This window comes from Rutilus rutilus (genome assembly GCF_951802725.1).
Source record: "Rutilus rutilus genome assembly, chromosome: 14".
NCBI lineage: Eukaryota > Metazoa > Chordata > Actinopteri > Cypriniformes > Leuciscidae > Rutilus > Rutilus rutilus.
This window is the reverse complement of record NC_140219.1, coordinates 3,843,094-3,860,438: the sequence shown is the minus strand read 5'-3', so window position 1 is coordinate 3,860,438 and position 17,345 is coordinate 3,843,094. Positions and strand designations below refer to the sequence as shown.

Here is a 17,345-nt window from a genome sequence, read left to right as displayed (position 1 = left end):
TTGGTGTGTTCAGGTCAAGAGGGCAGTCATTTTAATGACAGAGTTTTGTGCCAGTGCCCTCTAGTGTACTGGAATTTAACTGTGTGCCAAACAACCCTTGACCCAACCAGCCCCACTCTCCTCTATATTATAATATTAGGCCTATAATAATGATTTCTGCTACACACAACAGCTTGATACATCTATGGTAATGTTCAACAGCTGCTCATTTGATTTAATATAGCTCTAGTGTTGTTGTTTATTTAGTTATTTGACCTTTTTTTTTATGTAGCCAGTAATAAAATGTTACAAATAAAAAATATCCTGAGAAATCGGGTGAATTACAGGTATATGGGCCAGTTTTCAAAAAGTTGCCCAATTGTTGAACTCATGGAGTAGAGTGACCTTCTTCTCTATAGTTTTCAGCTTTAATTGCATACATAATTTGTGGAATCTTTTCTGATAAACGTTTTTTTCAACATTTAACATAAAATATATAACAACACAACACAATAACAACCCATTACAGCCTACAACGTGAAGACAATCGAAAACAGCGCATTAAGTGATTGAATTAACATATGAATTATCATATTGACTGCTGGCTTCTTTCCAGCAGTTTTGGGCCAGAATGCATGAGGCAATATTGCGCAACGAGCGCGCATTCCTGTCAGGAGCGCGCATGGAGACGCGTCAGCACTTTCCCAGCAGAAGCCGGTGCTCGTGCACAGCTTTGATTATTGCGTTACGCTTGTTTTATAACAATTCCGCGTCACCGTTAGTTTTTTTCAGTCCGTGTCGCTGGCGGTGTTCGAGGAGGGGGATCTGCTCATTTCTCCAATCAGAAAGTGTAAGGATATGGTCTCATTCAGCTCTGACACCTCCCTCTCCATACAGTACGTTCATGAGTGAACGCGCATCCAGTTCGGACGTAAGGTGTAAAACTGAGGTGGGGAATCCCGTTCCAACATTATCCCTCCGGATTTCATTAACATTATTATTCAGGCTTGTGTCTCCTCCCCTCGCCCTATAGTGGGCAGCGGGTTTATGAGTCCTGAGCCATACACACTCGGACAGGACAGCGCGCATGAGTGTTTAGAGGCAGGCTCAACACATTTTTCTGGTGTCACCGAGTTTGATTTATATCTGTATACACATTTTCTAATTATATTGTATTTTATTTCACTGATCATGGACCAAGGTAAGACAAACACCCATGGAACTTTTATCCAATGTCAATATTTTTTGTCTTTTACACATATATTGCTTGAATGAGGTGATGAAATTAAACGTATGCACTCTCAGAAAAAAAGGTCCAAAAGCTGTCACTGGGACAGTACCCTTCAAAAAGGTTCTAAAATGTACCATTTAGGTACTAATATGTACCTTTAAGGGACTAATATGTACTCTTTAGATACAAAAAGGTAAAGGTACCGCCACAGTGACAGCTTTTGTACCTTTTTGGGGCATTTTAAACATGATCTCATCTCTGTTTTCAGACATTTCTCAGTTTAGTCTTACAGAGTAGGACTTTAAATGAATGCTTTGACCATGACATCATTTTTGGAATTTAATAATTGTATAAATACAATTTGCAAACTGGTATTTCACTCTCAAAAAAAAAAAAAAAAAAAAAAAAAGAAACGTACAAAAGCTCTCACAGGGGTGCTTCCCATTTAAAAGGTACAAATATGAACCATTTAGGTACTGAAATTTACATTTTGTAGATACTAATATGCACCCTTTTGGAGTAAATTAGGTACAAAGTTGTATCTTTTGATCAGTGACAGCTTTTGTACCTTTTTTTTTGGAGAATGGTCTGTAAAAAAAAACTTTCTGCCTATTTTTTTTTTAAAGTACAATCAACTTAGCATTACATACCCTCAACTTAAATGACGTTGAAGTATATGTTGTCATAACTTATTGATCATGTCATTTTTGATTTACAGTGAGAGAGCAGGGTGGCCAGAGATTTGCTAAATTGAAATAAAATTAAAATACCTTTACACACTCAAAAAAAAAAAAAAAAAATCCTTTTTTCCTTCCTAAGATGAATTTTAATTAATAGTAAAATTCCATCAAATTGAATTGAATAAACCTTATTCAATTATTCAATCAAAATATGCAAGGATTATTCGATTCAATTTGATCTGAATTTGAATATTATTATTTATGGAAATGTGTAAATCGTAAAAAAAAAAAAAGTTTGCAAGTTTTACATTTAACACTTGTTTATTAATACATAATTTACTCAAACTTCACTACAAATATGCATTGACGATCTGCAGAATTACTATAGTCAATTTTTGTAAAGGTATAAGCATGAATAGAAAATCAATCGAAACATCCTCAGCATCCCTACACTGTATAAAAATATATTTTCATGATTTGTTATCACAACCTTATCGTTTGTCAAATCAGCTTAGATAATTAATGTGGTTCATAGCATAATATTTTGAGTTTCAATTAATGAAACCAATTTCCTTCATTGTATTTACTCCATGAACTCAAAATTTGAAGGCAACCACGTGACTTACTTTTTTAAGTTAAACCAACAATAATTGTTTACAGTGTACCTGGTTTGCCTCCTTAGAAACTGAGAGGAACACGATGATGGCGTTCTGGAAGGAACATTCGAAGTCGGCAACAGTAGAGGAGATGATGCTGGATTCGAACGCGCAGGAACTGACCCAACACGAGCTGCCGGAGATCCTCTCCATGCTCCCTAGTCTGGCTGGCTCTGATGTGCTGGAACTTGGTGCTGGAATTGGGTCAGTGATCACATTCGATTAGACCAGCCGAACGAACACGCCCAGAATCATATGTCACCCTGACATAAAAAGCATAGGGAATGATCTTTTGCATAAAGAAAACGTTTTTTTTTTTCGGCACAAATTCTCCACAAATTATAATTCATGTGATGTTTTACTTGGTTATTTTTTCTAAATATTTTAAATGCAACCAATACCTTATACAATATATCAAAGGTATATCACATGATCCTTCAGAAATCATTCTAATATGCTGATTTGCTGCTCAAGAAACATTTCAGATTATTATCAATGTTGAAAACAGTTGTGCTGCTTCATATTTTTGTAGAAACATTATTCTCAATGCAGATTCAAAAGCTACAGTACAACAAAAACAACCATGATGAACGAAACTTATTAACTATTATACTTAATATTTACAAGACATCAAAGATGTATTTACAAACAAGAAATCTTTTTTTTTTTTATCATAATTTATCACATAATTCCAGGAATGAGGGAAATTGTATTTTATGGTCATAAAAAGAAATCACAATGTAACGTTTCTTAAAAAGAAATTAATTTTATTTTAATATTGAGATGTATGACATGTTCTTGACAGGTTTTATGATATATTACATTTTAAACCAAAATAGACTCTTAAATTTCCATCTGATTTCTTTGTTATTTGAGGTCATCGTATGTGTGGAATTATTTACATTTAGTTATTGAATTTACAACGAGGAAATTGAAAAGCAATTTGCCACAGAGCCAGTGCCAGTGCCAGCCAAGTATACACTGTAATAAAATTGGTGTAAAAACTATTTTCGCTCAAAAAAGTAAGTCACTTCAGCAAGTAACACATTTAATTAAACGTGAAATTTTGAAGTAAAAAAAACTGAAATGATGCTTTTACAAAATTATTTTTACAGTGTACAATTATATGCGGCAATAACATTGTATGATGGAAATCTGATGAAAATCAAATCAAATTTAAATTGTGAGGTCAAATCTTGTGTTGATCTGTTCCTTGGCCAGCACTGAGCTTTTAAGCACGCTTTATTTGCTCCATTGTTATCATGACCTTTGCTCTTTTTAGTCGGTACACGCGTCACCTCATTGGGAAGGCCCATCACGTGACCGCTGTGGACTTCATGGAGAAGTTTGTGGAAAAGAATAGAGAGGAAAACGGTCACCTGGGCAACGCTGAGTTCATCCAAGCCGACGTCACAAAGCTGGACTTCCCTAAACACAGGTGAGAGAAAAACACTTCAGCAAAACATGAATATATTCAGCCTTCTAAACACTGCTAAAGAGAGAGAGAGAGAGAGAGAGAGAGAGAGAGAGAGAGAGAGATTCGTTAACGAAAACTATGACACAAAAAAATGGGTTACACTTTATTTTAAGGTGCCATTGTTACAGTGTAATTATATATTTAAGTACTGAGTAATATTAATCAACTACATGTTACTATAGGGTAAGGGTAGGATTAGGATTTGGTTGAGGGTTTTACTGTTTTTACCAGTATTTACTGTTATTACTATGGTAATGTAACATATGTAACAAAGACACTGTCAAATAAAGTGTTACCAAAAAAAGTTTAACAACCTTTTTTTCCATTAGATGAGACAGTGACGAGATGACACAGACATCATTAAACACTAACCATGAATATCAACTTGCAATATTGTTGACGGCAAAAATTTTTTTTTTTTACAGTTTAAACTTTACCAAAATCTCTCTATATTTAAAAAAAATAAATAAACCTTTAAAAGAGAAAGAGAAAAAAGTATTACAGACTTCGTGCTGTAAGCGGTGAACCAATCACAACAGACTGGGCCTTTTGACCAATCAGATCAGAGTAGACCAATCACAACATACTGGGCCATCTGACCAATCAGATCAGAGTAGACCAATCACAACAGACTGGGCCATCTGACCAATCAGATCAGAGTAGACCAATCACAACAGACTGAGACATCTGACCAATCAGAGCAGGGTAGACCAATCACAACATACTGGGCCATCTGACCAATTAGAGCAGAGTAGACCAATCACAACATACTGGGCCATCTGACCAATCAGATCAGAGTAGACCAATCACAACAGACTGAGACATCTGACCAATCAGAGCAGGGTAGACCAATCACAACAGACTGAGTCATCTGACCAATCAGAGCAGAGTAGACCAATCACAACAGACTAAGACATCTGACCAATCAGAGCAGGGTAGACCAATCACAACAGACTGAGACATCTGACCAATCAGAGCAGGGTAGACCAATCACAACAGACTGGGCCATTTGACCAATTAGATCTGAGTAGACCAATCACAACATACTGAGACATCTGACCAATTAGATCTGAGTAGACCAATCACAACAGACTGAGACATCTGACCAATTAGATCTGAGTAGACCAATCACAACAGACTGGGCCATCTGACCAATCAGAGCAGAGTAGACCAATCACAACAGACTGAGACATCTGACCAATCAGAGCAGAGCAGGATTGTGGAAAGGAGGGGTTTAGAGAGACTGAATCTTCGAACAAACTGTTTTCAGACTCTGAGAAATGAGGTGAATGTATATTAAGAGAAAATCAAAGTGTTTTTTTTACTTTGGATGCATGTAAACCTGTTGTAGGAGACTCTGAAACAAGACTAGGAAACTTTAAAATAGCATAATAGGGGCAGTTAAAGGACATTCTTATTCTAAAAAGCATTGATTAGACAAACATTTAAATACGCCATCAGTTATTTTAGTCCATTTTCCTGAAAGAGAAAAACAGTAACTTGTAAATGTGCGTATATGAGCTGTACGCTATACAGAGATGAGCTAAATGACATGCATTATACTGTAGGTCAATTCCATGTTTAATTTCATAGGGTCTAAAAATTGAGCTACAGAAAAACATCTCATCGATTCTCATCTGATGTCTTCATTCATTCATCCATCACTTCATCTCTCTCTCTCTCTCTCACACACACATTTTCTGTTTCAGTTTTGACCTGGTGTTCTCTAATTGGCTGTTGATGTATCTGAGTGATCAGGAGTTGAAGTCATTGGTTGAGAAGTTACTCAGGTGGCTCCGCCCAGGAGGCTACCTGTTCTTCAGAGAGTCCTGCTTCCACCAATCAGGTTAGAGAAACAATGTCCTGTAGTTTGACACTACATGGCAATGATGTGAAATTTCTTATTTTCTTACCTTATTCTCTATTATAGAATAGAAAAGTCAGAATAATGGTACAACTCTATATTCCTGAAACCTATAGTTATGCAAATAAACCATTTTATGTATATAGCCATTGATATAAACACTATATTATCATTACTGGAGACTGAAACAGGGGTAAAATATAGGGCAGGACGTGATTTTATCAATCGGGAACTGATTGTATGGTGAAAGTATCTCTGTGACAGATGGTTAAAAAAAGTAAAAGGGCTTTATGATATGGAAGCTTGTTTCCACCACAGAATAAAATATTTTAAAAGATAATTGCGACTTTTTATCTCAAAATGTTTAGTTTACATCTCGCAATTCTGACTTTATTTCTCAGAATTGCGAGATATAAAGTCAGAATTGCGTGAAATAAAGTCGCAATTGCGTCTTATAAAGTCAGAATTCGGACTTTTTTTCTCGCAATTGCGACTTTATATCACGCAATTCTCACTTTATAACACATAATTGCGAGTTCATATCTCGCAATTCTGACATCTTTTCTCAGAATTGTGAGATATAAAGTCCAATTCTAAGGGAATTTTTGTTTTTACCTCAGAATAGTTTATATCTCACAATTCTGACTTTATAACACGCAATTGCGACTTTATTTCACGCAATTCTGACTTTATATCTCCCAATTGCGTATTATAAAGTCAGAATTGCGAGATATAAACATGCAATTCGGAGAAAAAAAGTCAGAATTTCAAGTATATTTTTCGCAATTGCGAGTTTATATCTCATAAATCTGACTTTATAACACGCAATTGCGACTTTATATCACGCAATTTCGACTTAATAACACGCAATTGCGACTTTATATCACGCAATTCTGACTTTATAACCTGCAATTGCGACTTTATATCACGTAATTCTGAGATAAAACGACAGAATTGTGAGATGTAAACTCGCAATTGTGAGAAAAAAAGTCCGAATTGTGAGATTAAAAAGTCGCAATTACCTTTTTTTTTTTTTTACTCTGTGGCGGAAACAAGCTTCCATATTATGATGTAGAGACAGAACAAATTATTGCTTTTTGCTAAAAGATTATGAGGATGAACATATTTCTTTGGAATAGCATGCATTTATTAATCACTTTCATTATTGGTTTTAATATTTCTAGAAGTTTGAGTATTTCTACAGGTGTAAATGTTTGTCTTGACCTTCACAGGTGACAGCAAGCGAGATTTTAACCCCACGCACTACAGAAGTCCTGCTCAGTATAACCATCTGATGACATCAGTGCTGCTGGACGAATCAGAGAAGACGGAAAAGAAATACTACGGCTTTGACATGGTGCTCAGCAAAACAGTTCAGACCTATGTGAAGGTAAACCAGTCAGTTTACAAATCGCCAAACTGTAATCAAAACTGAAATGAAACTTCCGGTTACACTTTATTTTAAGGTGTCAGTGTTACAGTGTAAGTACTGAGTAATATTAATTAACTACATGTACTTACTATAGGGTTAGGGTAGGATTAGGGTTTGGTTGAGGGTTAGATGCATGTAATAATGCATGATTTAATGTTGCTATGGTAAGTACATGTAACATATGTAACAAGGACACTGTAAAATAAAGTGTTACCAAACTTCCTTGTTTTTGTTACAGATGAAGAAGAACCAGAACCAGTTGTGCTGGCTCATGCAGAAAGCCCGTCGTGATGCGGTAGATCAGCACCAGGGCGGCTTTTCCACGTTCCAGCAGTTCCTTGATAACCAGCAGTACACCAGACGAGGAATACTGCGTTACGAGAAGATGTTCGGCTCTGGGTTCGTCAGCACAGGCGGACTCAGCACCACCAAGGTCATACATCATCAAAAGAGTCATGGGAAGATAATAAAATTCATACATACAGTTCAGCAAGATGTAACGTTTATTTTTGATACAATATTGCCGGTTACTTTGTTTGTTGGCTTTTGTTCTGCCAACAAAAATCGTTGCAAACGAAGCCACAGCAGAGCCGTTTAACACTGAGCAACATTTGTTCCTGAATGATTCATTTTCAACAAACTGTTTAATGAATGATTCAACGACTCATTCATACGGTTTCATTCATGAAGGAATAGGAATTGTTTAACAAATCAGGTGATCGAATCATGCAATGACAGTGGCTGCATCGAAATCGCATACTTCCCAGTAGGCGAAACACAGTATGTAACAAAAGTATGTCTAATAGTGCTCATAAAAGAGTAGGTAATAAGTCCCCGGATGACCTACTACTTCCACTGAGATTCTGAACTGTGCATGCGATCCCATGAGGCCACGGGAGAGGACTTGTAGTAATTGACTCGCACACAATACAGTCACTCGTCGCCACCTACTGGAGCAACTGTGTAACTTTCGGAATGAAAACGACGCAACTGACGCTGGTAGGTCACATGATTAGAACAACAATGCGAATGCAGACACACACATGAATCAATAATTGATTCACATTCAATATATTAATTTGTTCCTAAATAAATCTGTTTTTTAACAAATTGCGGATAAATTAATGATTCATTGACTCATTCATTAAAAAAGCCAGTTGTTTCGTTCCTGAATGAATCAGCATTTTTAAATGAATCTGTAAAATAAATGATTCAAGGACTCGTTCATATATGCAGTCACTTGTTTCATCCCCAAATGAATGAATGGACGTTTTTGAACAAATAGTTTGAATGAATCAATAATTGACAATACGGTCACTTGTCGCCACCTTCTGGAGCAACGTAATTGACTCTGGTAGGTCACATGATAATGAAACATGGCAAATGTTGTCTGTCCAGATTACATTCATACTACATACTCATCATACTATACAGAACATACTTTTTTAGCGGTCGTGAAGTGATAACTTATTCAAAATAAGTACCTACTTAAGAAAGTATACGATTTCGGACGCAGCCAACCGCCTGAATGAATCTTTGTTTTGAATTACTTGGTGGAATGAATGATTCAATGAATAATTAAGACAGCCAGCCGCTTGTTTCCTTCCTAAATGAATCTGTGTTTTTTAACGAATTGCGAATAAATGAATGATTCATTGACTCGTTCATTAAAACAGCCACTTGTTTCGTTCCTGAATGAATCAGCGTTTTTAAATGAATCTGTAAAATAAACGATTCAAGGACTCGTTCATATATGCAGTCACTTGTTTCATCCCTAAATTAATGAATGAACGTTTTTGAACAAAGAATTTGAATGAATCGATAATTGACTCACATACAATACGGTCACTTGTTGCCACCTACTGGAGCAACTATGTAACTTTCGGCAGTGAAGCAACATAATTGACTCTGGTAGGTCACATGATAATGAAACATGGCGAATGTAGTCTGTCCAGATTACATTCATACTACACACTCATACTATACAGAACATACTTTTTTAGCGGTCGTGAAGTGATAACTTATTCAAAATAAGTACCTACTTAAGAAAGTATACGATTTCGGACGCAGCCAACCGCCTGAATGAATCTGTGTTTTTTAACGAATTGCGAATAAATGAATGATTCATTGACTCGTTCATTAAAACAGCCACTTGTTTCGTTCCTCAATGAATCAGCATTTTTAAATGAATCTGTAAAATAAATGATTCAAGGACTCGTTCATATATGCAGTCACTTGTTTCATCCCCAAATTAATGAATGAACGTTTTTGAACAAAGAATTTGAATGAATCGATAATTGACTCACATACAATACGGTCACTTGTCGCCACCTTCTGGAGCAACTATGTAACTTTCGGCAGTGAAGCGACGTAACTGACTCCGGTAGGTCACATGATAATGACAACATGGTGAATGTAATATGTCCAGTCTACATTCATACTATAATGTAGAACATACTTTTTTAGCGGTTGTGAAGTAATTACTTGATCAAATAAGTACCTACTCAAGAGAGTATACGATTTCGGACGCAGCCAACAGCCTGAATGAATCTTTGTTTTGAATTACTTGGTGGAATGAATGATTCAATGAATAATTAAGACAGCCAGCCGCTTGTTTCCTTCCTAAATGAATCTGTGTTTTTTAACGAATTGTGGTTAAATTAATGATTCATTGACTCGTTCATTAAAACAGCAACTTGTTTCGTTCCTGAATGAATCAGTGTTTTTAAATGAACCTGTAAAATAAATGATTCAAGGACTCGTTCATATATGCAGTCACTTGTTTCATCCCCTAAATTAATGAATGGACGTTTTTGAACAAATAGTTTGAATGAATCGATAATTGACTCACATACAATACGGTCACTTGTCGCCACCTACTGGAGCAACTATGTAACTTTCGGCAGTGAAGCGATGTAACTGACTCTGGTAGGTCACATGATAATGACAACATGGCGAATGTAGTTATGTTCAGTTTACATTCATACTGTTATAAGGTAACAGTTTAGGACCCAAGGCCCAAATGTTTTAAAGAAGACCCGGAGTCTTTATTATAATAAAATGAAGAAAAGTTTTACTGAAGATAGTTTGCAGTTTCATCAGCAAAAGTCAGCTTCAAGACTCACACAGGAGTTCGTAGGCCGCCCCGTTTACAGTTACAAAGATCACAGCAGTTATACCCCACACCAAGGTCTAAGCTATGTCCTTGCTTCAGGTCGCAGTTTCTGATTGGCTAAGAACACATATAGTCTAAGCAAATTTCCACACATGGATAGATAGGAGAGTATGTCACCATTAGTCAAGATAGTTGTCGCACGATTCCTAGATTTAGGTCTGCGGTGACCTCAAGAGGTTGGAGAAAGGCGTCTTCGGGTCTGTTTTTGCATGCCGAAGTTTCCCACAGCTCCTACTGTATACAAGACCTGCACAGAACATCCAACGCACACACACAAAATCACTAGGGAATCGCAGCTTCTCCAAGGTTGAAGAGAGCCTGAGCTAGCTATAATCAGGACAAACCACCAAAACATACTGATAATACATTCCCTCCTCAGGAAGAAGTACAGATACTATTCACTTTAGTTTCTAGAGAAATACACATGAAAGAGGTACTGTAATTCTGTAAATCAGGTGCAGTCACGTATAGTTGGACCCCTGTAACCTTAACTCGTCAGCTAGAAACAGATATATAGACAACACATTTACATTTACATTTATTCATTTAGCAGACGCCTTTATCCAAAGCGACTTACAAATGAGAACAATAGAAGCAGTTAAACTAACAGTAGGACAACAATATGCAAGTGCTATGACCCTTCTCAGTTTAATCTAATGCAGTACATGTTAATTTTTTTATTATATATATTTTTTTATATCTAGAATAGAATAGAAGAGAATAGAATAGAATAGAAGATAATAGAATAGAATAGAATAGAATAGAAGAGAATAGAAGAGAATAGAATAGAATAGAAGTGAATAGAATAGAATAGAATAGAATAGAATAGAATAGAAGAGAATAGAATAGAAGAGAAGAGAATAGAATAGAAGTGAATAGAATAGAATAGAAGAGAAGAGAAGAGAAGAGAATAGAATAGAATAGAAGAGAATAGAAGAGAATAGAATAGAATAGAAGTGAATAGAATAGAATAGAATAGAATAGAAGAGAAGAGAAGAGAAGAGAATAGAATAGAATAGAATAGAATAGAATAGAATAGAATAGAATAGAATAGAATAGAATAGAAGAGAAGAGAAGAGAAGAGAAGAGAAGAGAAGAGAATAGAAGTGAAAGGGACATGTTGAGGGTCACATCAGAATGTACCTAAAAGCAGCTGGTTAACACTCACAGCAAACATATTATTAAAAGTATATTTGAATCACTCATTGAATATAGAAATGATTTATGACATGCTTATCCTTGATTATTAATCACTCATTACATATACATTGAAGCAGCAGTGGATTCCAATCCACCTCCCTTCGATACTATAATGTAGAACATACTTTTTTTAGCGGTCGTGAAGTAATTACTTGATCAAATAAGTTCTTACTCAAGAGAGTATACGATTTCGGACGCAGCCAACCGCCTGAATGAATCTTTGTTTTGAACTATTCGGCTGAATGAATGATTCAATGAACAATTTAGACAGCCACTGGTTTCCTTCCTAAATAATTCTGTGTTTTTTAACGAATTGCGGATAAATGAATGATTCAATGACTCGTTCTTTAAAACAGCCACTTGTTTCGTTCCTGAATGAATCAGCGCTTTTAAACGACTCTGTAAAAATAAATGATTCAAGGACTCGTTCTTACATAGTCAACCCGAATGAACGAATGAGCGTTTTTGAACAAATAGTTTGAATGAGTTTATAATTGACTCGCATACAATACGGTCACTTGTCGCCACCTACTGGAGCAACTATATAATTTTCGGAAAGAGTAACTAAACTTCCATATCCACTCTAGATCAGTGATACCAACCTAAATTTTCCTTTGGATATCAGTGGAGAACTACTGCATTCTCAGTGTTATCTCATCATTTAGTGAATAATTAACGGTTTGTTTTTCTGTTGATATCTTTGACATATTAATCTGTAACCCATCAGGAGTTTGTTGATATGCTGAACTTGACCGCAGAACAGAAGGTTCTAGATGTCGGCTGTGGGATTGGAGGTGGAGATTTCTACATGGCCAAGGTGAGCCAAAGGTTGACATGTGATGGGTTTATGTGTTGCCACAGATCGTTGAAACAGTCCACTTTCCTCGGGACCTTTAAACTTTCTAGAAACGTAAATGTTATCAAACACAAATGACTCATTTGTGCTACTTGCACATGATCATTCACAGCTGCTGTTTCTGATTACCGTGACACGATTAATTACTGACTATCCGTTTTAATGACAGACCTTTGGAGCGGAGGTTCTGGGGATGGACCTTTCCTCAAACATGGTGGAGATCGCCATGGAGAGAGCCGTCACAGAGAAACTCCCATTAGTAAGTTGAGTTTTTTACCCAATGCATAGCAACACTCTGGCAACCGGCCATAACACCCTAGCAACCACATAGCAAAGGCAAAAAACTACCAAGAACAGCTTCACAACTGCATAGCGACACCCTGGCAACCACCCACAACACCCTAGCAACCACATAGCTAAGGCAAAAAAACCTACTCAAAACAGCTTCTTGACTGCATAGCAACACTCTGGCAACCACTCAGATCACCCTAGAAACCTTGTAGCAAATCACACACACTATTCAAAACAGCTTCACAACTGCATAGTGACACCCTGGCAACCACCCACAACACCCTAGCAACCACATAGCTAAGGCAAAAACCCTACTCAAAACAGCTTCTTAACTGCATAGCAACACTCTGGCAACCACTCAGATCACCCTAGAAACCTTGTAGCAAATCACACACACTACTCAAAACAGCTCATAAACTGCATAGCAAGATAACCACATGGACACTTTAGTAACTGCATAGCAAAGGCAACAAATTACTCAGAACAGCTTTGCAACTGCACCCTGGCAACCACTCTCAACACCCTAGCAATCAGCTTTAACAACCTAGCAACTGCATAGCAACACCCTAGCAACCACCCAGAAAATCCTAGTAACTACATAGCAAAGTGCAACAAACTACTCCGAACAACTGCATAGTAACACCCTGGAAACCACCCATCACACCATAACAACCACCTATAACAACTTACCAACCCCCTGGCAACCACCCATAACACCATAGCAACCACTTATAGCAATCTAGCAAACTGCAATAAAACACACTGGCAACCACCCAGAAAATCCTAGCAACCACAGCAAGCCTATCAAACTACTCAGCAACACCTTAGCATTATGGCAGGAAATGTAAAAATCTGTTTTAAACCATGTTTTTTTTTCTTTTGTTCAATTTTAAATGCATCTAGCTTTGAGAATGAACAGAGCTGCATTCTGGGACAGCTCTCGTTCTGCACTTCCTGATAGCAGATTAACTTTGTCCTTCCTCTGCAGGTGCAGTTTGAGGTGTCGGATGCCACAAAAAGAAGGTTTCCTGACGCCTCGTTTGATGTGGTTTACAGCAGAGACACGATTCTGCACATCAGGGACAAACTTGACCTCTTCAGAAACTTTTACGTGAGTGTTCACACAGGTAAACTGGGGCTTGGGTGCATGTTTTCATGCCTGTGACTTCGTATGTTATAGAAGTAGCATATATTTGTTTGTGTGCATGCATAATACTTGTGTGTGTATGTATGTATGAGAACATGCAAATGATCATCTGCATGTGTAAATGTACTGTCAGTCGGTAGCAGGTGTTTGTGTGTGTGTGTGTGTGTGTGTGTGTGTGTGTGTGTGTGTGTGTGTGTGTGTGTGTGTGTGTGTTCCGGTGAATATGTGTGTGTAGGTGTTCAGTGTTTGTGGTTTAAACAGTTAACAACATCATCTTGATCCCCCTTAATTTTTTACTAAGAGGCCTCAAATGAGATGACACATTACTTATGGTTAACAAGCCTTTGTGTTTGTATTGATCTATGGATGGGATCCAAAAAAAGCAAATGCAATGATATATTAAGCAAATTAAGCTGACATGCAAAATAAGAGTAGAGGCAAACTGAATGTGCATGGTCTGCCCTCTAATGGACAAATCCTGTATCTGCATAGGAGTCCATGATAACAAATTGAACTAATGCTTTAACGTGTGCATGCATGTGTTTTTCAGTCATGGCTGAAGCCGGGCGGTAAGCTGCTGATCAGTGACTATTGCTGTGGAGAGAAGCCCTGGACTCCAGCGTTTCAGGATTACGTCAACCAGAGGGGATATATTCTCTACACACCTCAGAGATACGGACAGGTGGGACACGGGATACACACAAGTACAGACCTAATTAAATCATAGCAGCTTCCTTGTGTTGGGAATTAGTATTGATCTATTATGTAACATTGATGATATCTGTTAGTGCTGGATGTAATGAAGGCAAGCTAGTAAGAGCTTGACCTCAAGAGGCGCACTAGCCCCTTGTTGCCTCTCATGCCGGGTCGGGTCGAGTTGAACTGGAGGGGTTACATTTGGTGCCATGACCCTTATGGGAGTGAGGTTTAGGTTGGGAATGGAGGCAAGCTAGTAAGAGCTGTGCACGTAAACCTTACTCTACTGGCCTCATGAGGCATGATAGAGACTGCTGTTTATAGCGTTTATCAGTGCTTTAAGTGGCCCAAAAAAAGGTGCCGGTACTCTATACATACACGATAAAACGTGATAATTTAAGTTGAGAAAACTTAATTTCTTTAGGTGTTACCAATTGAAGTAATTTTTTTTTAAGTTGATCCAACTGTTCACTTTTTTCAGTGATGATCCTTACTTAATATCCTATTGATTTTTGGCATAAAAGAAAAATCGATAATTTTGACCCATACAATATATCGTTGGCTGTCGCCACAAATACACCCGTGCGACTCGAGACTGGTGCCGTGATCCAGGGTCGCATTTCAGTAATCACACTGGTAACTTCTATAACAAAGTAAAATCTCCAGAGAAGTCATTCAACTCATTTGATATTTAGAAGGAAAAATATTGATTAATACCTTGATTATAATCAATTATTACATATATATTGAAGCAGAAGTGGATTCCAAAGTCTTTAGCATCCCTATTAGCGTGTCTGCCTCCCATGCCGAAGATGCTGGTTTGAATCCCGCTCTGAGTGGGTTGAGTAGGACTGGTTACTTTTATTGTACGTGCCAAGCAAAGTTGGCACAGGAACAAAAAGCTTGTTAATGCACCATGACTATGATAATATTGAGTGTATTTGTGTGTTTTTCAGTTCCTGAGCGAGGTGGGATTCAGTAATGTTCGCGCAGAGGACAGGACAGACCAATTTATTCAGGTGATAAAGACTGAACTGCAGAGAGCTGAGGAGATGAAAGAGGAGTTTATACAGGTAAACACACACACACACACACACACTTATATGCTCATGCAACGTCTGCATTACATTGACAACCTCACATTTGCATGCACACTGTTGGAGGAAATATTGTAGTTCCCCTTTTCCCTTTTATTTCACTCGATTTTAATCACTGTAAATAAAAACTTACAGTCATTAAAAACGAGTTTAGCAAGTTTGTCTGAATATTGCTGGGAATGTCATGCACACATGCTGACAGAGCTCTTGTGATCGCTGTCTCCTCCACAGGAGTTCTCTAAGGACGACTATGATGCCATTGTGAAGGGATGGACAGAAAAACTGCAGCGCTGTGAGACCGGAGACCAACGCTGGGGGCTTTTCTATGCCACCAAAGAATGAGAGAGGCGAGGAATCCAACTAATCATCGAATCAGAATCACTATTTTTCAGATTAAACTCTGTTAATTCTGTGAATTGCACAACAGTGTTGCAAGACCAACATACTCGTACGCAGCAAAAGTGAATAAAACGCCATTTTTCTTTACTCTTTTTCTTTGTTGATTTGAATTTAAATGCTTGTGCTTTTAAAGTGTTTGATAAAATCCTCAAAATCCCATGTGCAGTGAAAGTCTATACAATGTTCAGCTGTTTTAACACACAATGAGCTTTAGACCTTATTATGAGCTGCAGATACAGTGAACACAGAAAAAGAGAGAGCAAACAAACAAACAAACAATAATATGTGCCATTATATCCCAAGAGATTTTGTTATAGCTAATATCTCTGAAAAAAAAAAAAAAATTCCCTGTCATTTTGGCTAATGTGATTATATTAATATATGATATAATAAAATGGGATTACAAATTATGTGCATAATTGCAAATAGTTTATCTTATTTTATTAAAATAATATTTTTTTCTAATTCTTTAATAATGATTTGACTTTCAAAATTAAAATATATTTATTTATTATTAAAATGCATTTTCTACATCTATAACAATATTAACACTAAACAATAAAAACAAATGTGATACATACATATATATGCATACACACACACACACACACACACATATATATACATATCTATCTTTATAGACATATATATTATATGTACATATATATATATTATCATACTAATATATATAGCCTATATATGTGTGGATATACACACACACTAATATATATATATATATATATATATATATATATATATATATATATATATATATATATACACACACACACATGGGCAATTCCACGCAAAACTGTCACATCCATAACGCCAACACAATGCCATGGTATTTAGTTGGTGTTATGGATGTGACAGTTTTGCGCGGAATTGCCCACACACACACACACACACACATATATATATTAGTAGCACATTTTTTTATTATGCATGCTATTAAAACATTTTATGTTTGTATAATTACTTTAACACTGTTTGGTTATTACAAAAATAAATAATCACATTCGTATGTATATTAAAATATAATTACAAAACATCAATAACATTTATGATTAAAAAATGTGAAAAAAATGTGCATGTCCTTTGTTTTTATAATGATATATGGGCCATGTCTAAGACACAGCACTCAAAAAAAAAACTGTAGATAAAG

General features: G+C 36.6%; 1 protein-coding gene across 2 annotated transcripts; it reads left to right on the top strand.

Moving 5' to 3' along the window:
* The first annotated feature begins 679 nt into the window (after positions 1-679).
* Positions 680-16,267, top strand: pmt (phosphoethanolamine methyltransferase). Of its 2 annotated transcripts, none has more exons than XM_084430580.1 (12): positions 680-928; positions 2,573-2,750; positions 3,829-3,984; positions 5,733-5,869; positions 7,120-7,277; positions 7,558-7,752; positions 12,422-12,511; positions 12,720-12,809; positions 13,830-13,952; positions 14,539-14,670; positions 15,641-15,757; positions 16,013-16,267. In XM_084430580.1, the coding sequence occupies exons 2-12, from the start codon at positions 2,590-2,592 to the stop codon at positions 16,121-16,123; spliced, it is 1,470 nt and encodes a 489-aa protein (XP_084286706.1). In that variant the 5' UTR covers positions 680-928; positions 2,573-2,589; the 3' UTR covers positions 16,124-16,267. The 2 variants fall into 2 exon arrangements, with proteins under 2 accessions (XP_084286706.1, XP_084286705.1); XM_084430579.1 differs by having other exon boundaries at positions 889-1,180.
* Positions 16,268-17,345: the final 1,078 nt, after the last annotated feature.